Genomic DNA, 26,245 nt, shown 5'->3' with positions numbered 1-26,245 from the left:
TTGTTCCAGATGATTGGGGGTCATATTCATGTTTTAGGTCTGTTTTGTTCATTTTTTTATTCTTTTACTTATCATAATGTTATTTTTGTTGATTGTCTGCATTATTCTCTGTCTTTGATTGTGTTTAATGTGTGTGAACTGCCAGGGTTATGTTTTGTGTATTTTGTAGTTGGTCTACCAAGAGGTGGTGCTACCTGCAAATCACTGCCACGATATGCCCTCTGCCCTACACATTTGGAGGGTTTCCCACAGTTCCAAACAGTTCTTTTTGAAAGCACTAGGGACTTTTGGCGAGTTATTGTGTTTTATTCTGCTTTAGTGAATATTTTGTGATTTTTCTGAATTTCTGACCATTCCCTGGGTTTATCATTTAGAACTTTGCTTCCTAGGATTGCCATGAGTTTTAGGCAACTCCATTTTGCCATTGTGCTCTTTCAAACTATTTAGTATCACAGAGCATCTCTTGTGAAAATAAAACCTTTTTTATTTTTATAACATTTCTGTGTTTGTCCATTTTTTCCCTTTAGTGGGCATTTGTGGAAGCAACTTTATGGAACGTATGTGCTTTGGAACTCCTAGTTCACAACAATTATTAACATATTTACATTAGATGAGGCCTTAAAAAAGTTTAGAAAAATATACTCTTTATTCAAGAATTATTTAGTAACATGGTGAATCCATTGGAAGGGTCATGTCCTTCCTGGCCACCTCTTAAACTCTGCCCATGCTCACAGTGCCAGGAATTTCATGTCATTTGCACATACTCCCTGAGCATTTCTAGATTGATTACTATAAGAGTGTGCACTTAACTGCATACTGAAAGTTTGTTAGTAATACTTCTCAATTAACAAAATACATTTAGTTCTTCATGTGTTGTGAAGTAAAAAAATATCCATTCCTTTTTCCATCCTCCAGCCTCAGCTCCAGAAGACTTGAGGTAAGAACACTGGCCACTCTACCACCAGATCATATTGTTTCAAAATATCTACAATAAATGACTAAATTAAAACTAAAAAGATACCTTACTTTAGGCCTCTGATACTGAATTGCACACAGCACACTCTTTTGTGATTGGTTGTGCAATTGTGCCCTGCAAGGGATTGGCGTACTGTCCACAACTGTTGCTTCCTGCCTTATACCCATTGCTGCCGTGGTAATCACTGGCTCCAGTGGTCCTAAACTGGTTAGGTTAAATTTACCCCTCAGCAATGGAGGATCAGTATGCCTTTACTGTCTTAATTTTTTGTTATTTGATTGCACACTATGCATGTGCTTAAACTCTTCCTCATTAGCTGTCACTAGATGATTGGAGCATGAGCGTAGACGATGCTACCTACCACAGCAGGTAATATCTTTGTGAAATAACGCAATACTTTTGAGTAACAGTGCAATAACTACTGCAAAGCAAAGCAATAAGCTTCCATAACATTCAGTTTATATCAGTCTCCAAATGCCTTAAAATATGCACCCATCTTTTCTTTACTGAAGTGGACTAATCCAATTGAACGTCATGGGGTCAGAGCCTATCCCAACAATATGGGGTGCAAGGCAGGAATTACGCCTGTGAAGACTGCCAGTCCAAGAAGATTCATATGGTATACTGTAAAACTTCTTTGTGATGTGTAATGAATACAAAAATGTACCCATCATTTATACACAAATTTGTTTTTTTTGGTAAAATGGGAAATCACAGATATTTGGATTAAATAAGGTAAAGTATCCCACAACTGTTCTCTAACACAGTTGCCAATGAGAGAAAGTTAGTTAAAAAAAATTACCGTTTAGCTTATAATTTTGACAAGACAGTTGGGACCAAAACCACCAGTGCAACAATTCATTGGAAACTAAATCATTCCATTTTTTTCTCTAAAAGATACTTGTGTTAAAAACATGATGGTCTGATACCCTGTTCATGGTTGTGGTTTTGCTCGGGCCCCTGCTACTCTGACTTAAAATGAAAACATTTCAGACTTAACACACGTATACGTTATACACAATATGAATAATTTAACCTGAAATATCAGGGTAGTAAAAGTTTTAATGGAAAAAAGTAAAGCAGAGATGAATTCAGAAAAAAAGGTTTAAAACTTAAGTTTCCTTTAGTTTAAAGTTTAATATCACAGCAATCTTCCAAGAAAGCATAATGATTTATGGGGCTCTTAAGGGGATTTTTGCCGATTCACTTAAACTGAGGATATAAATGCAATTTTATTTCCCTTACTCCTGTTTATTAGCATTGATTTTAATTTTAACATCTAAGTGTACAAAACAAGTAACATATTAAATCAAAGGAAGAACAACAAAGAATGAATTACACAGTACAAAGATTCATTGCTTTTAAACTGTAGGTAAGTAATGGATTTACAAAGATATCTTTACAAAGGAAATATATGGAATAAAAAAAAAGTCTTAAGTCCTATTACACTGGCTGTGTTTGATCGAGGACTGGATCTTGCCCTGCAAATGTGCTATGTGCTTATATAAGAATGAAAAAAGATTGGAAAAAACAGTTTTTCATATATAGATATAGTAAAGGCAAAATAAGAGAAGTGCTGGAAAGGTACACAGCAAAAAATGAAATCTAAGCAAGTGAAAAGTTTTTTATGTCAAGCCATTATACCTTGTTTCTTTATTGTAAGATTTATTGACTTAAATTTGGATTTAAGGTTATTAAACTAATTTTAAGAAAAACTGTCAAGTTATTTTTGTTCCTCCTGCAGCCAGACACTGTGTGTTTTTTATCTGCTAAATAAAGGCAAGACAACTTTTGTTTATTTTTTCTAGTTTTTGCATATGCATTTTTTGCAGTATACCTATATTTTATCCATCCATCCATTATCCAACCCGCTATATTCTAACACAGCGTCACGGGGGTCTGCTGGTGTCAATCCCAGCCAACACAGGGCGCAAGGCAGGAACAAATACCGGGCAGGGTGCCAGCCCACCACAGGTCACACACACACACACACATTTGGACCATTTAGGTCTAAAGGTGGAAGTAAACTTCGTGAGAATAAACTGAATTGAATGTATACCAACATCACATACATTCTGAAACCCTTAACAATATTTTCAAGCTCACTTAATCCAAATTAAAGTCATAAGGACAAAAGTCTATTTTGGCAACACCAGGTACAAGGTAAAGCACCAGTTCATTACAAGGCCCAGTCATGCACACACAGGGGCCAGATTTTGAGTTGCCTATGAACATAACTGACAGGATATAAAAGGAAACCGAGAGCACCCACAGTATTCATGCAGACATTGGGGGGATATTTAAATTCCATACACACCATGACTGCGTATGAGGTTCAAAGCCAGGACACTGGAGCTGTGAAGCAGCACTAGTTACCACTGTACTACCATGCTTCCTATTTATACATATTGTGATAATTGCCCGGACACCACCAGTTGGAGACCACATCTTAATCCACAAGACCTTTATATCTCTTCTCCACAACACACAAGTCAGTCCCGCACAAGTCCCACAATGCTTCTAGCCCCAGTCTTCCTTCTCCTGGGCCTTCTCTCTTCTTGTCCCTGGGCCACCTAGTTTCTCTTTCCAGGAGCTTCGTCCTGCTCCTGCTGCTCCCGACTCCAGCTCCCTGACAGGAGGGAGGCGGCGCCCTTTATCCTCACCCGGATGAGCTCCAGCTGCTCTCCATGACGTCACGTCCTGGTGTGGCGGAAGCGTCAGGAGAGCACCCGGAAGCATCGTCCTCCATGGTTGTGGCGGAAGTAAATAAGTCCCGGGCTCCATGCACCCCCTGGCGGTGACCAGAGGCCCCAGTGGTCTTGAGCCTCCCTGCTCTCCTTCCGTGGGCCTCTTCTGCTCCAGGGTGGTTGTCCCCTCGTGGCCCGGAGGACAAATATGCCACCACCTAGTCCTTCCAGGCGTCCCGGCCGGGTCTGACCTCCAGCCATGTACGACAATATATTTACATGCATTTGTTGAAGAATATAGCACAGATATAGGATATCATGAAAAAGTACAGGCAGGAATAAGAAAGATGCAACATAAGTGTAAAGACACAATTTTACCCAAAACACTATGGGGTAGATGGTCAAGCCAGTAACATGGATATCTAACTCTCTATTAATAAATCAGAGTGAGGATAAGGTGAGCAGACAAGAGGTTACAAGAACTTCTGACCGACAGATGGCAGTCTTTGGCTAGTGGAACAGGAATCTGGAGCCACTCTGCTTCTTTAGGAGCAAATTGGGGAGGGATAGAAGGAGCTCATGTCTCCCCGAGCCTCTTCTAGTGAATTAGTACAGAATTAGCCTTTTAATTTTAAAGAGACGCTTTAAAGACATGGCATTTAATGGCAACTCTAGGCTAATGGGTGCAGAAATACTAGGATCTACGATAAATAGTTCTACCCAACACAAGTAGTGGTTCTAGGGCTTCCCCTGAAGTGACACCAGTGAGACTTATGAAGCAACCTGAAGGCAGGATGAGAGTTTGGCATGAGGGCTCACCTGGCAGTATAAAGAGGTCAGACACAAGACAAAATTAATGATAGTGAAGGAGGGAGAGAAAGGGGGGTGCTTGGTGGAGAACATTAAGATTTAGGTCTTGTATAGTTGGGCACAGAGTAGCAGCAGGGTTTAAATCTGTTTCTGCTAACATTTGTACTTTGCATTCTCCTTTTTGTAAATGACTCCATTTTAGGTTTTCAACTGATACACCACCTTGATAGAAGTTTAGCCTTTTTGACCTTTTGGGTATGGAGGGATACTATGAAAGTGTAACCTTTTCCTATTATATTGTATATACATATTGTGGAAGACCAGCCCTGGCACAGACAGGCAGACACCGATGGTTCAAATACCACACACGTTTTATTTACAATTATTTGCAATTAATATAGTCGCACACAAAACCCAGTGCCCCTGCACCAATCACCTTCAGTCCGGGCCTCTCCAATATCCAGCCTTCCTCCACCGCCTCCTCTCCTCTCCTCTCCTCCGAGCTTCGTCCTCTTCCACCCGACTCCGGCTGACAACTGATGGGAGGTGGCCCCTTTTATTCCCACCCGGATGTGCTCTAGGTGCCTCCTGATTAGCTTCTTGCAGCACTCCCTGATGTGGCGGAAGTGCCACATGTGCACCCGGAAGCACTCCGGGAGTCCCTGGTAATCCTTCTGCCAGCACTTCCCGGTGTGGCGGAAGTGCTGACGTCCAGGGCTCCTCAGTCATCTGGGCACCCCCTGGCGGTGGCCACGGGCCCCTATAGGGTTGAGCTTCCATGCTCCATTCCCATGACCCCCATACCAATCAGGGCGGCTGCCCTCTCATGGTCCGGGGGAGGCGTAGCCCCTCTCCCGATCCTTCTAGGCATCCCGGCTGGGCACAGCCCCCAGCCTCCCATCACAATATACAAATGCATTAAGCACAATACACACAATATACAGTACATATGCAAAATAAAATCAAGGTGTCAAATCCAGATATTTGGAGGGTTATAGTGGCTACAGGGATATTGTTTCAAAGCATTTCTTTTTTAGTAGTTACTGCTGAAAATGAAACTAAATTATTTTGCCTTATTTTAATTGTGTTGTTTTTAAGATTAAATATGCCTACTTGTTTCCTGTCTCCTTTACTAACAGCCAAACAATAATCCATATTACTAACCGAGAATGGTAAAACGGATATGGACGCAGGGACCTGCCTGCCCGTGGACGCAAAAGACGTACTGCGCAGGCGCCAGCGCCATGCCCCCCCTCATGAGGACGCTAAAGAAAAACAGGATTCAGATGCAAGCACAAACCCATGGCACACAAAAAAGAGGATTCAGGCCCCCCCCTCCAACCAACAGAAAATAAGAAATGAGGACGCTAAAGAAAAAAGGTGTCAGACGTAAGCGCAAACCCATGCCACACAAAAAAGAGGATTCAAACCCACGACCGCCACATAAATCTCTCCTCCACTAACAGAAATAAGAAATCAGTCCACGCGCCCCTATATGCCGCAAGCAGGATAAAGCGAGGTCAGAAATAAAACACAAAGTAGGAAACAAACTAAAACGTCATAAAGAGGTTAAAGAACAGAAACAAACACATAGAGAGCAGATTACAAAACAAAGCCCCCCTCCCCACAGTAAAACGACAGACACTACGAATGGTCTGACATGCTGCAAGCAAGATAAAGCGAGGTCAGAAATAAAACACAGAATAGACAGCAAAGTAAAACTTCATAAAGGGATTAAAGAACGAGGACAAACACATGGAGAGCGGTTTACAGATGATGAAACCTGGAATGCAACAGCTACAAAAAAACCTAGCCACTAAACACATGCACACCGACATACACAATATAAAGGCAGAACCATCGACAGTTTAACGTCCACACCACACAGTGGATACGGACCCTCACAAAGCCCAGTAAATTACAAAAGGCAAATGCTCCTACACAGCATGGTAAGAACCGACATAATACGGAATGCGCAGGCTTTGCCGCCATATTGTGAGAGGCACTACTGCGTAGATCTAATGGACGTGAACTCCTATAACGCGCGTCTCAAACTGCATAAGCAAAGCAGGCACGGGTTCAACACGACACACCTCGAGTTACCGAGATACAAACACGCGCTTGCCTGGATATAAGTAATTAACAGTGGAGAGCCCCGGAGTCAAGCTCTCCGTATTAAATGTGCGTCATCCTCACACGTGGCTACCCACCGGGCACGGGTTCAAAACGCCGGGGGTAGGCGAGCGAAGCGAGCAGGGGGCGGAGCCCCCTTGTCTGATATAAACAGAAATGGTTAACTTGATCCTGACTGAACCTATGTACCCACACAAAGTGCATACTTCATCTCGTTTTCCTACTCTCTTTTCCTGGTGAGTGGCACAGCACAGTATCTTTATCAGTAAAATATTAAAAAAATAAAGCTCTAAGAAATATGGATCTGGATGATGATCCCGGAAAAGAAAAATCAATAGTTTTGAAAATGTCTGATGTAACAGAATGAGAGTAGTAAAAAGCCAAAGAATTAAATAATGAGTTTCATTAACAACAAGAATTCTTTTCTAATAGTGAAATACGTTGGAGAGAAAATGGTGGCTCTCCAGGAAGTGAGTTTAAGACCACTGAGTTAGCTCAACATCTGAAGGCTCTTTGCATCTCATTATTAAGTGTTCTGATTTGTAAAAATCAAATTGTTTAAAAGTAAGGAGAAAGTTGTCAGGTCCACTAAGAGCAGTAATTAGTTACTAACTAAAGAAGAAGCTGGAATGAAACCCTGCATCCAATGTAGTCCTATAGGATCAGAGTTTGACAACCCTGATTTAAAAGAAAACATACAAGTCAAAAAGGCGACAAAGAGCAAACACTTGACTTGCGGAATTTCCCCTCTATTAATGCTACACTTCTAAGAGGATGCTTGCAGGAAATGAAATAGTTTATTCAGTGTGAAAGAGAACTTATTGAAGGGGAAGGGAAAACATTTTTATTAAACACAATTCCACTACACTAGGGGTAGGGAAAGAGCTGAAATCACATACTTGTTGTCAAATATTATGAGAGCTTTTGGTATGTAAATTGTACATAAAGATACAATACAAAGCCCTCAATCCATTTTAATATTAGCCAAATCAATACAACAGTAAGCCCAAGTGGATCTGCTGTACTGCATTTTCCAATATAGCCTTTGATAACATCAGGGAGCTTTACATCACAAAGGACATAAAAGAGTGTTTACCTTTATAATGTGTAAACTATTCCTTTCTCAAATTTTACCTGGAAAAGGAACTGGGTAATTATGTAGATTATAGATTTATTGCTGCATAAATGTTTGTACTCACTTGCAGATAAGAAGGCAGTGGCATCTTTCAAAAGTAGTCTAATCCTCTTTCAGGTATATTTACAGCTTAAACTATAAGTATTCTCCTTTTAATTTACTAAAACAAAGCAAACAAACATCGTAAGTGTCATGATCCAAGAATAGCTATTTATTTTTGGACCAATTTGTTTCTATATGGTCTTGTTTACAATTTTTAATGCTTGGAACATTTCACACTAGCTACACCACACTTATGTATTTGTGGTGATTGTTGGGGATTTGTCTACTATTGCAAGGATCATGGCACATTGTTGGTCGTCTAAGTCACTGCAGCCATCATGCATAAAGGCAATAGCTGTTGTTACCACTCACCTCAACTTTGCTTAATAAAAGGCTACTCTCGTATAAGAATACTAAGCTAAGGACATTCAGTAAAGAAGTCTTTTTTGCTTTTCTTAGCTTAGCTGTTCTAACCACAAATTTCATCTAGATTATTTTTCTGTCAAATAAAATTATCCAAATTCTTGTCTGTATAAAGATTACAATTTTCTCCATAACGATCTAAACTCTGCCATTAAAAATAAAATAAGTCATCCTTGAGCAAAATTTGGTTATTTTATGGATAAATATTTTAGTCACAGCAATTTAAGATTCTTTGGAATAATGCTCTCTAAATCTATACATATGATTCCTAAATCAATCCATCCATTTTCCAACCCGCTGAATCCAAATACAGGGTCACGGGGGTCTGCTGGAGCCAATCCCAGCCAGCACAGGGCGCAAGGCAGGAACCAATCCCGGGCAGGGCACCAACCCACCGCAGGACACACACACACACACCAGGCACACACTAGGGCCAATTTAGAATTGCCAATCCACCTAACCTGCATGTCTTTGGACTGTGGGAGGAAACCGGAGCACCCGGAGAAAACCCACGCAGACATGGGGAGAACATGCAAACTCCACGCAGGGAGAACCCGGGAAGCGAACACAGATCTCCTTACTGTGAGGCAGTAGCGCTACCACTGCGCCACCGTGCCGCCCGATTCCTAAATAGTAATGTAAAATATTTGAATCTGATATTATAAACAAGAAACAATAAATATTGGACCCTTAATTGTTTGGTGGGAGACAATTAGGCCAATCAAAATTAGTTGACAAAATATATTGCACTTTTGGTGAAAAGAATCAGTCAGAGTAGGAGTTCTAGAAGATCTGCAATGCTCGACTTTTATGAGGTATTAACATAGAAGAGAGTTTCTTAAAACTATGTGATGGGTTGCCACAAGACTGTATAGAAAATGTAGTTGACTTCGTGCAAGTGTGAATTTTCCGGTAAATTATACATTGCCCTCTATTATTTACTGTGGTAGTATGCAGTCTGAAAACATAGCCTATAAACAATACAGCTAATGCATCACAGAGATCTTTTGTTTCTGTGGTACAAAAATATAATAAATATTGCCCATGACACCACCACAACCTGTAAAATGATCAAACTGAGAAAAATGACAAGCAAGGGCACATGTAGGTGTGGAAGAAAATAAGCAACGATATTTTAATTTAACAAAAGGAGGACTTTAATAGCATTAATGCTGACCCCAAACTTTACTTTAAAATTCTGAATACCAGTTAACGCAGTCTCCAGTATTTTATAGCTTGGAAATATCCTGCCAACTCTTGCCATTCCATCAGTCACCGTCAACCTGCTTACTTCATACCAACAAGAGTTAGGTCATGTCTGGTGACCCTTAGTTAACAAATATTTATCAGTTCTATTTATTACACAGGTCATTGATTGTCTTATCAGTAACTGCCTGTCCTTGAAACTCCAAAATATTCCGTACCTATAAAGATACATATTTGCTTACAACTTAAAGAAAATAACTAGTATGAAACTATTTAATATACAGGAAATCCACTTCATTACTTATTGTTAAACATCACCACATATTTTTGTAGTGATAAGATTTAAAGTTAACAGAGTAGATTGCAAACCCTGAATAGACACATACTGTATATCCAAATAAATACAATACAGATTGAACAGATATTATTCCACATAGGAAAGGGGGAGAGAGCAGGGAATCACAAAGAGACATGTATGAGGTGAAGGGACAAAGGTGCTAGATTGAAATGTCAAAATAAAAACAACATGAGCGGTACAAAGATGTGAGGATTTTTTGGTTGTTATAAGTGGCCAGTCATTTAGGCAGGGGTATGTAAAATGTTATGGCAAAGTTTTATGTTAAATGCTGTTTCAGTGGCTATGGACAACTGGTCAGCTATTCATCGTATGCTTGCCATTCTGACATACATTGTATCTAAATCTGTAAAAAATGGTTCAAAGATTTTGTATTAAGATTAATGTGTACTCGGTGCGGAAGATTTCCTTTTCGTAACCCTATTTTGAAGTGATTCAAAAAATTTCAATGTACTAGCAGCGTGAAAGACATACTGTATTTGTTGGAACATTGAGAACTGTAAGAATAGCAGAAATTTTCAAAACGCTGAGACAGGCAGTCGAGCAGAGCCTTCGTTTTTCAGTACAATGTCAGTAGATAGCATTACAATTTCAAACTAGACTGTGTGCCAATTTGTTATTTAAGATTTATCCTATCATTCATATAAAATACAAATGGCACATTTATTTTTTTTTAGAAATAATTTAGCCATGCAATTCATTTTTTTTGCTCAGTTTATTGAATTCCTAAATGAAAACCAGGATGTTGAATTATTTTGGACTTGACATATTTAGAAAAATGTATTGTTAGTGGTAAGTGCTCCTTTGATAAATATTATTTTTAAAAACTGTGTTAAAAGCAAGGTAAATATATTGCATTGATTAATTATTTTCTTTAATAAATTTATTTTCTTATATGGCACCATGAATTCAGTAGCTAAGTTAAGTGACCATATTTTTCAAACATCATCATATCCTCAAGCTGCACCTATTATAAAAGAATTTCACTCAGTTTTACTACAACTTGACCTAAGAAGTGATTTTTGTTATTATTGTTTTATTAACAATGTTTGCTTTCTTATTTGTAATATTTATGTGAGGAATATGCTTCAAAGGACACAAAAATATTGCCTTTTCTTATATGGCCATTTTTATTTGTGTGTGTGTGTGCATTTTATGAAATGGAACGAGGTGTCCCTCCACCCCCAAAGCCTTTCCACGAGAAAACATAAGGTTATTATTATCGCATGTACAGAGTGCAGAAAATTCTTATTTGCATGAAATATTAATTGTGCTACATGTTACTATTTAGCAAAACCAGCATCAATGAATTTGGCATCTTCAAATGTATAACTTCCCACCTATGTCAACTATAATAGTTTAACAGATGAATATCCCAGTTCTCAGATAATATTATCATCATACGACACTCAAGAGTTGTTACTATGACTAATCTCATCTGAACTATTCACAACAAAAACAAAATGTTTATAAGTGAATACTTGGAGACATAACTACTCAAAGTGCTGTAGGAATAGATGAATCCCTAATGAAGATGAATGAAAATTAACTTACAATTCTTTTATAAGTCTCTGAAGTATAACCCATCTGGTTATTCAGGAGTACTTAAACCTGGTAAAGTTATTCAATATTAACAACATACAAAGAAAAGTCCTCAAAGATCTATTTCTGAGGGTATTATTATGCACAAACAAGAGCATCACAAAACTAAAATAGAAATGGCTACATGAAAAAACAAGCAAACAAGGTTATATCACATAGTCTGTTGAAGATGACATAAATCTTTTAAAATGCCTTTATCCATGATGTCTCAAAGGCAATAGAAAGTTTAAAATTGTTACATGAAACAAGATAAAATTAATTAACCAAAATAAGCAATATTTCCATCATCACCAGTCTTTTAAGATACACACAAAATACTATCTATAGAAAGATTACAGCAGGAACCATAATTAATGCAAGTAACATGCAAAATTAAAAATGTACAGTTTTTAAGCTTTTGTTTTGATAGAAGTATGCATAGATTTTTACCAAATTTACCTTAAAATTCCTATATTGTATTACAAAAATGGCAATTTCATTACAACTGTACACACAGATTAATACCTAAGTATATTTAATTACTAAGAATATTTGCAAAACTAGCCTCCTGAATATATTATTTGTTTCTCTGGATTAAATTGCTCTTTACTCTTAGGCATGTAACACATAACTTAGCATTATTCATAAATGAAACACTTACTTTGGATGAGTAAAACAGTCAATGAGAGACACCTTTTCCACCAAGTCTCCTCCAACTGTGCGTACTAAATCCAAAAAGTCATTTTCGGAGAATCCTTTACGTGGCAACCAAAAAGAGATGTCATTGACCAGTGGTGGGTACTTGCTCAGTGGCTGAAAAGAAAAAAAAAACTTTTAAAACTGTAATTCTGGCCATACAGTAAGCAAAGCAGAATAATAATAATAATAAATTTTATTTATATTGCGCTTTATATTTAACAATCTCAAAGTGCTACAAAATAAGAGTAAATTAACAAACAAAATAATCTATAAAAATAATTTAAGAAAATGTGTTTCTAAAAAGATAGATTTTTAGGTTTCGTTTAAAAACATCAGTTGACTGTGGGGCTCTCAGGTAGTCAGGGAGAGAATTTCACAGCCTCGTGCCACCGAAGAAAAGGCCCTATCACCCATACTGCTAAGCTTAGTTCTGGGAACTTGAAGAGTGTTAGTATGCACAGAATGGAGGGTGCGTAAGGAAGTATGAGGGATAAGGAGTTCCTGTAAATACAGGGGAGCAGATCCATAGATGCACTGATGGGTAAGGAGGGAAACCTTGTACTCTATTCTAACTAGTACAGGGAGCCAGTGAAGGGTTTTCAAGATAAGAATGATGTGGCTATGTTTTCGCACCCTCATCTGGATCCTGGCAGCGCTGTTCTGAATGTACTGGAGTCTCTGGATACTCTTGCCAGGAATCCCAATGAGGAGCGCATTACAGTAATCCAGCCTGGACGAGACAAAGGCATGGACAAGCCTCTCTGCATCTGCCAGGGTAAGTGTTGGACGAAGTTTAGCAATGTTCCTGAGTTGGTAAAAAGATGACATCCAGAAAAGTTCTTGTTTTTCATAGAAATCGATACTTTAAAAAATATATAGCCAAAATACTGTTACTGCATGAAATTACTGATTTATTATTGTTTATTCACATGTGACTGCAAAGCCTCATTTTCAGCAGCCATTACTCTAGTGTCCCAATAGTTAATTCTTTTAGCTCATCCTTAATTAAGCATGTTTAAAATCCTAACTGGTTATGAGGGAGACCACTGTAATAATGTTAGCACAGCTGAAATCTGTTGTTTTGATCTAAGGTGACCATCCGTCCCCGTTTTCCGGGGACAGTCCCCTTTTTTGGACAACTGTACCCACTCAGAAACATGTCCCCGTTTTGTCCCCGGTTTAAGATTTCGTCCCCGGTTTCAGCTGGTTCACTTTTTTGAATGGATCTCATCACCACGATAATTAGAACTCGGCGCGCGTGCGCGGTGTTTTGACGGAGGTTATGCTTTACCGAATCCTGCAACTTTGGCGAGAAATCATGTGATAAGCTTTCGCTCCTCTAGCCCTAACCCCCCCCCCCCCCATGTCTCTGGATTGGCCCAAAAAATTCTGGTACCTTATTTGATCAATAAAGCAAGTAAATTGTCATTCCTTTAGCTGCAAGATATCTGCATTCCTAAAATTCCTGTAATAAATAGGAGTCATGAACATAGGGGTTAAGGCATCCAAAATAAACCACAAAAGCAGGTCAGGACCTTCACTGGCATACCCAGAAGAGGCTTAGCCCAAGGCAGCCTGAACTCTCAACACCACAGACAGGTATCAGCCTACCTAGGCCTAAAATGGGGAAACTGACTTTTAAAGTTCAAAATGACTTAAATGTCCCAAAATACTTAAAAATATCAAAATATCAAAAATGTCCTTCAAGATACAGGAACTAAAAAAAAAACTAGCTTGGAAGTTTAAGGCCAAAGCAGAATGTTTAAAAACAAAGCTGTTTATTTAAAAATCTCAAAAGTACAACAATGGCAAAAATTGGCATAAATAACACAAAACTCGCTTGCCTAAAAACGCAACCAAGAGCAAGGAAGTCAAAAAGTGCAATCCAAAAATAAAACACAAGTCTAGAACCAGAAAAAAATCAATACTTTGAATAATGCACTTCAAAACGACTATCAATGAACCGCTAAATGACCTGCTTCCAAGCTTCAAATATAAACCAATTAGCCACAACATTAAAACCACTGACAAGTGAAGAGAATAACATTGATTGCCTCGTTACAATGGCACTTGTCAAGGGGTGAAATATGTTAGGCAGCAAGTGAACAGTCAGTTAACGAAGGTGATGTGTTGCAAGCAGGAAAAATGGGCAAGCATGAGGATCAGAGCAGTTTTGACAAGGGCCAAATTATGATGTCTAGACGACTGGGTCAGAACATCCCCAAAATGGCAGGTCTTGTGGTGTGTTTCCAGAATTTACTGGTTAGAACTTGACAAAAATGACCCAGGGAAGGACAACCAGTTAGCTGGAAACAGAGTCATTGGTGTGATAGTCTTACTGATGTCCAAGAGAAGCCAAGGCTAGCCTGGCCTGATCCAAACCCACAGAAGAGTTACTATAACACAAATTGCTGAAAAACTTAATGGTGGGCATGAGAGAAAGGTGTCAGAACATACAGTGCATTGCACCTTGCTTCATAGCCATAGACCAGTCAGAATGCCATGCATGTGAGTGTCAGAAATGTACCATGGAGCAATGTAAGTAGGTGGCCTGGTCTGATGAGCCATATTTTCTTTTAAATCATGTAGATGGCTGGCTACATAAATGTCATTTATCCTGGGAAAAATGGCAGAAGAATGCATTATGGGAAGAAGGAAAGTTGGCAGAAGCAGTGTGATTCTCTTAACAATGTTCTGCTAGGAAACTTTGGGTTCTTGTAGTCATCTGGGTATTACTTTGTCACATACCAGCTACTTAAAGCTTGCTGCAGACTATGTACATCCCTTCATCATAAGTTGGTAACTGTATTCCTTGATAGCCGTGGCCTCTTTCAGCAAGATAATGTGCCCTGATACACTGTAAAAATTGTTCAGGAATGGGTTGAGGAACATGACAAAGAGTTCAAGATGTTGACTTGACCTCCAAATTCCCCAGACCTCAATGAATCAAGCATCTGTGGGATATGCTGGAAACACAAATCTGATCCATGAAGGCCTCACCACGCCACCTACCGGACTTTGCTACTAATGTCTTGCCAGATAGAAGTCTTGTGGAATCTATGCCTCCACAAGACAGAGCTGTTTTGGTGGTATGAGTGGGACCTACGCAATATTAGGCAGGTGGTTTTAATGTTGTAACTCATCGATGTATATGATGACAACTATCCTTGAGAAGTGACACAAGAATGAGCCCTCTAAGGAATTCAACCCACAAAACACAGGACAACACATAATACATACATAGCAAATAAAAATTTTAACAAAAAATACATATATACAAAGCATGAAAAAATTAATATATTACAATAGACAAAGAAGACACAGAAAAGGAAAATAAATATAAGCAAAGGAACATACCTTGGATGAAACAAGACACTTCGGTGTTTAAAAATGGCCAAAATTAAATGACTTTCTCAAGAAACATTTCTGGCTATTGTTGTTTTGCAAAATGAAGGCTATTCCATGCAATAAATAGACAAGAAAATGAAGATTTCATACAAAGGTATCTATTATGGTCTTGACAGAAGTGGACAAATTTGATTTAATCAGGATAGAAAAAGAAACAGAATTCCCAGAGGCACAAATGGACAATAAGTACATCAAAGTGTACACGCCAGCACAGTACTTTCACCCAACAAATCATTCCGTAGAAGTGTGTCAAGAAATGCTACTGCGGCTCCTTTATACCAACCATCTCACATATAAGTTTATATGATGCTTAAGAGAAACTGGAGGACCCAGAGAAAAAGCCATAGACAGAACATCCAAACTCCTCACAGACAGAAACTGACCATCAGTTTGAATGCAGGACACTGGACCAGACAGTCAGCAGTAATAATGTCTACATCAACCATGTCATCCTGTGAGCTTAGCAAACCATTGTGATACTACAACCTCATTATTTTGTCAAAATAGAACTTTTTTCATTAATGTCATGATAAAAAGATATGGAGAAAAGTGTCACCTCCATTGTAAAATATAAAAAAAAAAATGGAAGAAACTTAAGGGCATTATTAATACTACTTGTATCCAAACATTTTCATAAAATATCAAGAAACAAGACTGAAAATAAACACAAAAGATTCTAACTACAGTATATGACAAACCACCTCATCCTACTTCTTTTAGTCCATAGTAGCAAAAGGTCTTTTTGAAGAATTGCCCAAACTGCACTGAGTCACTGAGGCTATGCCAAGAAACTCTAGAAAGAAACCTAATCTCTGCGATTTGTATACACAATCCAAATCTGTAAAGTCACTTTTACATGGTGATCATAGGCTACGTCTACATCCTTACCTGACTGGTAAATGGAAAGCCTTATCCAAGAACTCTGCTACCACATTACCAACACTGTCCGGTAGAATCTTTCACTCAAGAGTTTATCATTAAAACTTCTATCTACAGATCAAATTAAATCTACTGTGGAAGAGTAAACACTAACACACCTTTGTTCAAATTTCATCTTTGGGTGAAATGAAGGCTAAAGTAAATTATGTGAGCCCTTTTCATCTTTAACATGATAATATAACAAACAAAGTTATAATTAAAAACAAATATAGATGTTTAGAAGAAATACTGTATCTCTAAACAACTGGATTAAAAGCAGCAGCCTGCTCCCTAAGTCCCAACTGAACAATGCTGTTCACACGGGGTTTCTGATTAGGGTAGAAGCAAACAGTATATGTAGGCACACAAAACTCCATACAGAACGTGACATAATTCTGACACCAAGTTGGTGTATTCATTCAGATTTTCAGAGAAATCCTTATAGACATACCAGTCAGCCATATCCAAAACAGTTCTGCAGTTTGGGTTCATGTTCCAGAGTTCAGCACTGTATGTTCCTCAATGCCGGCTTAACATGCTTTAGTATCTGTTTGTAAGCTGGCAGTACCGATGTGTGGTCAGACTTGCCAAAGTGTGGACACAGAATGGACTTGTAGGTGCCTTCAACTGTGGTGAAGCAGTGATTGAGTGTCCAAAATGGTAGGCAGGTGATGTGGTGTTTAAGGTTGAAGTCCCCTGTGATGATGAGGATCTTTTACTGGTTCTGGCTCTTTTGTTTATAAATTGCTGCATCAGACAGTTTATCCTACACAGCCATAATTGGGGCTTCTGGTGGAATGTTATCAGTCGTGAGCATCACTTGATCATCAGGTATTCCAAGTCTGGTAAGTGAGACTGGGAGACTGCTTCCATATCAGTGCACCAGGAGGTGTTGATTTAAAAAAGAAAAAGAAAAAAACACACACAAACACATCACATTCGTTTGTCTTGTCGGTGATTGCCATGCTATGGTCCAAATTGTGCACAGAAAAGCTATGAGGTTAAATGTCTGTGTCCAGGGCGAGGCAAGTCAGCCAGGTCTCGGTTCATGCATGAAACCTGGTCAGGGCACCTCCTTGCCTTCCCCTCTTTCACAGGGTCTGCTGATAGTCGTTGTTCAGTCTGCTTGCAGAATTACAAACAATATGTTCAGGTAAGCTTAGGATGTTGAGGTTTACTGAAACATTATGTCTTATGTTAAGAAGTGTACAGTGATACACAATGATGTAGCTTGTGCTACCCAGAGTCATCGTTATATAAGCAGATTTAAGCAAACAAAACATCCTCCAAGATCTGAACAAAGTCTGCATACTTGAATTTTATTTTATTTTTTCATGCATAACATGCTTCATCACTGTTCTTCACAAAATTATCAGAAGTTCACAGAAAGGTAACAGGTATAAAATTAGATCTTTTTTCTAAAATTTTTCTAAAATTTACCAATAATACTAGTAGCAAATTTAAATGCCCAGAATAATCTATTAGCATTTTATAACAGAAGAGAAGTGGTGCGGGTTCAATTTTGAAGACTATAACATGAACCTTTACTATCTATTCAAAATTTATATCATTTTTATATGTATTGAAATGCATAATTCTGCAATGAAAATCAAAATGACTGAACATATTTTCACAGAAACTACTGCCACGGAAAATAACTTAGCTGTCTGAAGCCAGAATATATTATGTGGCTTCATAAAAAATATTCACCTATACTATGCAGTAGCTCAGTAGAGATTTGTTATCTAATCCAGCATTTATTACCTTCACACAAGCAGATCACATATGATTCTAGGGCCAGCACTCCAACCTATTTCTTCAGAAGGAAGAGAGAACTCTTCATGTACTGACAAAATCAAGTTGAGCTACAGTGTCTTTGCTGAAGTCGCTCATCCATTCCTAGCACTAGGATGTGTTTCTGACACTGCTCTGCTGGTATTTATGCTAGATTCTATCATCTTATGATGAGAAAGAGATTTTCATGCTCATACTGTATAACTGACATTCGTCTGCATCTGCCCAGGCAAAATCAGATCAAGAGCTGCTTCCGCTTTTACCTAGGCAGAAAGGTTTATCATTGTATCTTAGCATTTAAGTGCTCCTCCACACACCATGGTTTAAAAATCATTTTTTTCTCTCAGTATTGTTGTCAGTGCAGCTTTTAATGATTCAGATTTTCAAGTTATTGAAAGTAAAGCTTTATAATTAACCATAAATTGTATTTGTCCAACAACTGTTCACATTAAAAAAAGACTAAAATTTGTAAACATAAGTCATAGATGATATCCACCAGATTGAAATACTGAAATTGTGCACCAATTCATACAACAGTTCTATGAGCAAGTTCAATTCGATTCAATTCTTTATTATCATGTGTACAAGTACCATGTACAATGAAATGCTTGCTTGCATGTGCCCCAGCAGACAGTGAAAATGGACAAAAAAACCCACAATAAATAAATGAATATAAATAAGTAAATAAATAAAACCAAAATCCTAGGAATAAATAGAGACAGTGGCAGAAGTATATGTGCAGTTAGCAGTGGAAGTGACACAAGGTTACTGATTGTTCATGAGTCTGATTGCAGTTGGGTAGAAACTGTTCCTGAACATGGAGCTGCGCGTCCGAATGGACTTTAGTTGCTTCAAAGATGGGAGGAGGGTGAAAAGTGACAGTGCAGGGTGGCTGGGGTCCCGCCTGATATGGTTTACTTTCTTAAGACAGCGTGTAGTGTGAATGTCATGGATCGCAGGGAGCTGTGTGCCCGTGATCTGCTGTACTGTATTCGCTACCCGCTGCAGAGCTCTGTAGTCCTGAACTGAGCAGTTGATGTACCAGGATGTGATGCATCCTGTCAGGATGGATTCCACAGTACACCTGTAGAATCTGCACAGGGTTGTGGGGGACATCTGGGCCTTACTCAGTCTCCTGAGGAAGTAGAGGCATTATTGGGCTTTCTTGACTACTGCTGCAATGTGACTTGACCATTTAAGGTCATCAGTGAGGGTGACTCCAAGGAACCTAAAGCTACTGACCTGCTCCACAGCCTCACCTCCGATGTAGATGGGGCTATGCTCTGTTGCCTGTTTGCGGAAATCCATAATCATCTTCTTAGTTTTGCTAACGTTGAGGGTGAGGTTGTTGTCTTGACACCATTCTGCCAGGAGTATGACCTCTTCCCTGTAGGCCGTCTCATCGTCCTCGCTGAACAGACCTATTACAGCGGTATCGTCAGCAAACTTGAGGATGGTGTTGGTGCTCAACCCTGAGCCAGTCCATTTCATGGTATACTTACAAACACCTACACTTACTCTTACTGGGCTAATTTAAGTTCAAGTTCAAATGTATTGTCATATTTACGGAGGAGTACAGTAACTCACCAATTAGCCTAACTTGCTAGTCTTTAAGCTGTGGTCAGAAAACTATGTATCCAGAAGAGATCCCCATGCTGGGATTTAAACTCATGGACTTGTGAAGCAGTGCACCACCATGCTATCCCTGAGGATAAATGGCAGTTCCAAACTGACCCTCTGTTAATGTGGACGCGGCTGGGCAGTGTGATGAATAGATGCCCTGTCTGAGCTTGATTCTTACCATGTACCAGATACTGCTGGAATAGGTTCAGTGCTCCCTAAAGTTGAGTCATTTGGAAATGTATGTAGTTATGTGCAACTATTATGACGTTAATCTTTTTTGGGTTTGTTTGACACCCATTTTTGCTTTCTTTAGATGTGAATATAGGTTTAACAGGTCACAAAATCAATTCAGTAGTTATCTATTCTAGAAGGTTATTGTAGAATATTTATAATTAACACAATTCTTTTTTTAGACAACATTTTGTGGAATTTTGCAAGGTAATTGACCTGAAAGTATTTCGGTTTCACTCCCAGGGTCAAGGGTATAAAGTTCTTCCCAAACACTTCCTTCCACTTTGAGTTTGCAGAAAAATAAAAGTACAGTGTGTGTTTATTTAGTTAGTGCTTCTAGTAAATTACTTTTGATCTATGTAGTTTCGAGTATGACTTAGGGTTTTTGATGTCGGATTTATGATGGTGATTATTTGACTCCGTAGTTATGAATCTGTCCTTGTTTCTCAGACTCAGTCCTCTTCTTCTGGTTGTTTATTTAAAAAATTCAACAACAAGAGTTATGTTATATATTTCTGAATTGCATATTCAGAGATTAAAAAAGAAACAAAAAGCAGAGAAAGGGGAACAAAGAAAAAATGAGTGTCAAGCAAGCATCACCAACAAATCTCTGATAGTTAATGATTACCCTCCCTAACACATATCTGGAAGTAGACTACAGATGGCTGATGAAATAAAGGATGAGACTAAGGTTCTCTGAAAGTTTTAGAACACAGTCTGTTTACAGATTTAATATTTTTGTGTTTAATTTTAACCATTGCCATGTTAAAAACAGAGTGAAACATGCCAAGAAAGACCCTATTAAAAGATTGACTGCTTAACTAGGCCTTTATAATAGAAGTTTTAGTTAATTGCTGCCACCTAAAATATCAATTATTGGCAATAAATGTGCCATATGATGTTTGATGATGTAATTAAATGCCCAAATGCTCAATGCAGATTACATCTAAGAAACCCAAGTCATTTCTTGCCAAATTAAGTTGTCTTAGCTTACTTATAGTCTTTCCACCATCTAAGGAGTTATTTATTATCAGCAAATGCACTGAATTATTTCATTTTATACATTCTTTGTGGTGCACACAAGCATCACACACTGCCTGTTTGAACTAACTGCTCTAAAGAAAGAATGTCATAATAATAAGGGGGCCTCCTGGAAGAAACAGACACCATTTCAAGCCAAAGAGGAAACCTGAAAATATCCCTGTTGAAAATCACCGGCTGCTGCTGGAACAACATTAAACAGGTCTAGAGCTGCAGCTACAGTTGTTGGTAGATGAAAAAATGATCACTGATTGGCAGCTCCAGGGTATAAACATAGGATCAGCAGGCAGGGTCAACACCATACAGGACTCATGACCATTTAATTAAAAATCGGATAAAATAGCTGCTTACAGTATATAGAAGGCAGACTGACCAAAAATTATATTTATTGATATTGTGACTATAAGGGGGTGCCACTGAACCCCAAACCTCAGACACAATGTCACCCAATACAATTCTGGGTTCAAATAAAAGGTTTTTATTTGTTATCAAATCTTTTTGAAATAAGCACCAGCTAAAACACACACGTATAATTAAAGTTTCACTTTGCCCTTCTGTCCTCTTGATAAATATAGCCTGCTGCCTCCTGACTTTGACTCCTTGAGGTAAGACAGAGTGACTCCCTTTATGGTTAGACCTGGGAGTACTTCCGGTGCTGGGACATGGTCCATTGGAAGCACTTCTGGGTCAGGTGGAAGTCCACAAAGTTGGAATTGTAAACCTTTGCAACATCCCTAACAGAGCTGTACTCTGGGACTCCAGTTCCCTGCCTGCCCTGTGGGTCTCCGAATGGGTACCAAAGCCCAGGCATGGTAACCATCCAGAATATTGGCAGAGAAAATATTCACCAAACAACATCTTTTTCGGTACTTCTATTACACTGACCTCCATGCTGGGTAAGGGTACCTGCTTAACCTTGGCTGGGATGCCAGCCCATGTGTGCCATCCATTACAAAATCTATTACGAGAAGAACAGAAAAGCTTGAGGTCCCATTAATTCTTAAATATCCAGACTTGATTCTTGACTAGTGGTACTAAATAGCCAGACTATGATCCAGATCCGGACTCAAAGATAATTTAATTTGCACCATGAACAAAACAAAAACTCAGTTATTTTGGTAATTTGTTGTCAGCATATAAGAAAAAAGTGCTACTTAAGCTATGTGTCTTCAAAGCACTCGTTACTGGTGCTTTTGCATCTGGTTCAGTCACAGAAGATGCAGCACTGTGTGTGAACTTAATGACCACTGCCACTTTAGACAGCATCAGCAAGCTCTGCCTTAAACATCCAACTTTGCTGTTCCACAGGCTGTAGACAGAATATTCTCTACAAATTGACAACGGTTAAAACATGCAGAAAAAAAGTAAAAATTGTGTTCAAAATTGTTCAGCCCAAAGAAAGGCAATGTTGATGATAAATACAGCACATTTAAGGACAAGGGGACTGAAAAGTATGCCTTTATTCTTCGAGATTAAAAGTATGAAACCAATGTCATGAAACAGCTGCCATTGTAAAGATTAGCAATGTGAAACACCAGTATGACACCAAATGCACAAATTTTAAGAACAATCACTAGGGCACTGAGGTAAGAGTCACGAAATATAACTAGCTAAAGGCAATGACCTACCAGCAATATGCAATAGATGCCTTGCTAAGAGTTACATGGGTCTTGGGCAAGCATAACAACCCCTCCTCTGATGCTGAAATAGTAAAATAATGCATGAGTAAAGTGATACAAGCTATTGTTGATGGAAAAAAAGGATGAAATGACAGAAAAAACAATGTAAATACCTTGTTCAGAATCCATTGTAACAACATGAATTGAAAGATTTATTTAAGCAACTTACTTTTGTCAAAAAAGTTAATTTCACTAGCTGTGGTTGAATCAATGGAGAATGCCCAGATGTCTTTGTTAGATTTTGTTATGAAGAAAGGCAGTGTTTTGTGAGGTTGTCTTAGGTCTGAAAACTCTTTATACCCACACAAGAGGGGGAAGACTTTTATGAAGCAATATGGAAATGTTGAGAGAGAGACTGACCTGAAGCATTTCTTGTCAATAGCTACTAATGTAGTACCATCCATGACAGGAAAAACGAAGCCTGGGAAAACAAGTCCTACCATTCATTGAAAACCCATTTGCAGTAAAAAGTGTCACAAATTTTTATATCGAAACATATAAAGTTTGCCAATGGTTTAGTGCTGCTTCATCATAAACTGGGTTGAATGACTTCCAAGAAAACCTGCTATTTCCTTAACAAAGATGGTGATTACCGCAAATGTTTCACTGCTGCAAAAAGTGGCCCTGCAAATTCTCAACATGTTTGCTTCAACATACTTGTACTACTGTGAATAAGCACTTTTAACTATGAATATGACAGAAAGAACACATACAGCAGTAGACACACCAACAACCACTTGTATGAGTGATTCCAGTTGGTCTCCTTAAAACTGCATACTTTGCATATTTTAAAATTTTTGGGACATTGTTTTTGACATACACTATATGGACAAACGTATTGAGACACCTAACCATTACACCAACAGGGACTTTAATGACACTGCATTCAAATACATAGACTTTAATATGGAATTGGTCTCCCCACTTGCAGCTATAACAGCTTAAACTCTTCTTGTAAGGCTTTCCATAAGATTTTGGAATGTTTCTGTGGGAATTTGTGCCCATTCATTCTGTAGAGCATTTATGAAGTCAGGCACTGATGTAGAACAAGAAGGCCTGGCTTGCAATCTCTGTTCCAGTTCATCCCAAAGATGTTTGATGGAGTTGAGGTCAGGGCTCTGAACGGACAAGTCGAGTTCTTCCACACCAAACTCATCAATCTATGTCTTTATGGACCTTGCTTTGTGCACTGGGCACAGTCATGCTGGAATAGAAAAGGGCCTTCCCCAAACTGTTTCCACAAAGTTGGAAGCATAGTGTTTTTCAAAATGTTTTAGTATGCTGATGCATTAACATTGCCCTTCACTGGAAGTAAGGGATCTCACCCAAAACCTGAAAAACAGCCTCACACCATTATCCCTGCTCTACCAAAGTTCACAGTTGGCACAATGCAGTCAGGCAGGTAATATTCTCCCGGCATCTGCCAAACCCAAACTCGCCCATCTGACTGCCAAACAGAGACGCGTGATTCGTCACTCCATAGAACATGTTTCCACAGTTCCACGGTTCAGTGGCGGTGTGCTTTACACCACTCCATCTGATACCTGACATTGGACTTTGTGATAAGAGTCTCACATACAGCTGTTAAGACATGGAAAGCCATTCCGTGAAGTTTTTGTGCTTAAACTAATGCCAATGGAAGTGTGGAACTCTTGGAATCGGCACAGCTTTGTCGACTTTTACGCACCATGCACCTTAGCAGTCTTTGACCCCACTCTGTGATTTTACGTGGTCTTCCACTTCGTGGCTGAGTTGCTTTTGTTCCTAAATGCTTCCACTTTCCAATAATACCACTTACAGTTGACCATGAAATATCCATGAGGGATGAAATTTCAAGAACCGTCTTATTGCAAAGGTGGCATCCTATCACAGTACCGCGCTTAAAGTCTCTGAGCTCTTCAGAACGACCCATTTTATTTCACAGATATTTGTAAATATAGACTGCATGGCTAGGTGCTTGATTTTATACATCTTTGGCAATGGGTCTGATTGAAACATCAGAATTCAGTAATTAAGAGGTGTGGCCCAATACTTTTGTCCATAGAGTGTAGATCTGTTATGTTTATTTGCTCATTGGACCACACTTCTCTGAACCTTTGACTCAGGAGAAAATTCGGTAAGTGAATATTTATATTTGACTATGTGGGGCAGTTATGATTATTTATTTATTTTTTTTGGCTTCAAGTTTAAAAGTCAGTCAGACTTAAATTAAGTGCGAAGACATGATACTATAATATAAATTTCTCCATAAACAATAATTATACAGTATTTGTAACAAAGTACAACTACAATATTTTAAACACTTTTTTTAATTTGCAAATTTCTATGCAAAGTTTCAAGAATGGAAATGCTCAGGGGGCAGCTTGGCTTTAAATTTGAGTGTTTAACTCTATGGGATTCCAAGTTGTATACCTCTTTATATTATTTTGATTTGCAGCAAATTCTTTGGCATGTAAACTATGTTATTCTAATAAAGTAACTGGCACACAATAGCTGCTAAAAGTAATCAGATTTGATTTAACTATCACCTAATCCTGGGAAGTAAAACATCAGATCCCACAACTAAAAGTACTGTAGATTGCAGCAGCAAAGGAGGAAATTATGGTTTACTGACTGGAACGGACATATGCTGTTCTCACCATTAAATGTACACAGGCTGAATTGTGAGCAAACCAGACAGGCATGTGCATGAATTTACAGCTTAGGTCAAACAGCTACTGGAGAAAATTGATCCTACACTCCACCCTTAAAACACAATTTGTAGCAAACTTCTTTTAATTCATATACAAGTTTTGAACTGAATTGATTGGCCATGACATTTTAAGCAGTTGCAGGAAAATTTTGCAGGAAAACAATAATAAATACATTTATATATATATATATGGGTGTGTTTCTTGGTATTCATTTCCTGACTAAAATACGAGTTACATAAAAAAAAACAAAAAAAAAACATCTTACACCAAACAGTGCTGCAGGCAAGCCTTTCATTTCCCCTTCAAAATCATTCCTTACACTGGCAAAAGCTCTATCAGGACTGTGACTAGCATTAATAATTAATCAATTATGAGGGGCGATCAAAAAGGTTACCTGAATAGAAAAATGCTATGGTGCGGATTTTGTAAGTGGCCCAAGGTAAATTGACGTCTACTAAAACATGAACAAAATGTTTCCAGTGATTATTAACATGACAGTTATAATTGTATAATTATAATTGTATACTAACCCTCACTTATTCTGTTTTTCTTCTCGGTACTCAAATGTGGCACTTGGTGCCACGGCCCACCTGCCAAGTTGTTTTGCCTGCCTAAGGAAAAGTCATCCCAGATGGAGGATCGCAGGAATCGTGGGAGAGAGGGGTCCTTTCATCGGATTGGCTGGCCCAGCACTGTTTCAGCTGTGGAATGGCCAAATGGGGGAGGCAGCTTGAAGGATGAGGTCTCCATGACTCTATACAAATACAAATCTTATTATGGGATATATCATCTACTGTTAAATTCTGCTCTG

General features: G+C 38.6%; 1 protein-coding gene across 4 annotated transcripts in view; it reads right to left on the bottom strand.

The window, feature by feature from the left end:
- The window catches only part of fars2 (phenylalanyl-tRNA synthetase 2, mitochondrial), a 742,839-nt gene that overhangs the window by 220,868 nt on the left and 495,726 nt on the right, over positions 1-26,245 (bottom strand). For all 4 annotated transcript variants that reach the window (XM_051929210.1, XM_051929211.1, XM_051929213.1 and 1 more), the window contains one exon: positions 12,010-12,161. In XM_051929210.1, the coding sequence (XP_051785170.1) occupies positions 12,010-12,161 (152 nt within the window). The remainder of the gene's footprint in view (positions 1-12,009; positions 12,162-26,245) is intronic.

This window comes from Erpetoichthys calabaricus, chromosome 6 (assembly GCF_900747795.2).
Source record: "Erpetoichthys calabaricus chromosome 6, fErpCal1.3, whole genome shotgun sequence".
NCBI classification, from domain to species: domain Eukaryota; kingdom Metazoa; phylum Chordata; class Cladistia; order Polypteriformes; family Polypteridae; genus Erpetoichthys; species Erpetoichthys calabaricus.
The sequence above is the reverse complement of the archived record's forward strand: the minus strand, read 5'-3'. Positions and strand labels throughout refer to the sequence as shown.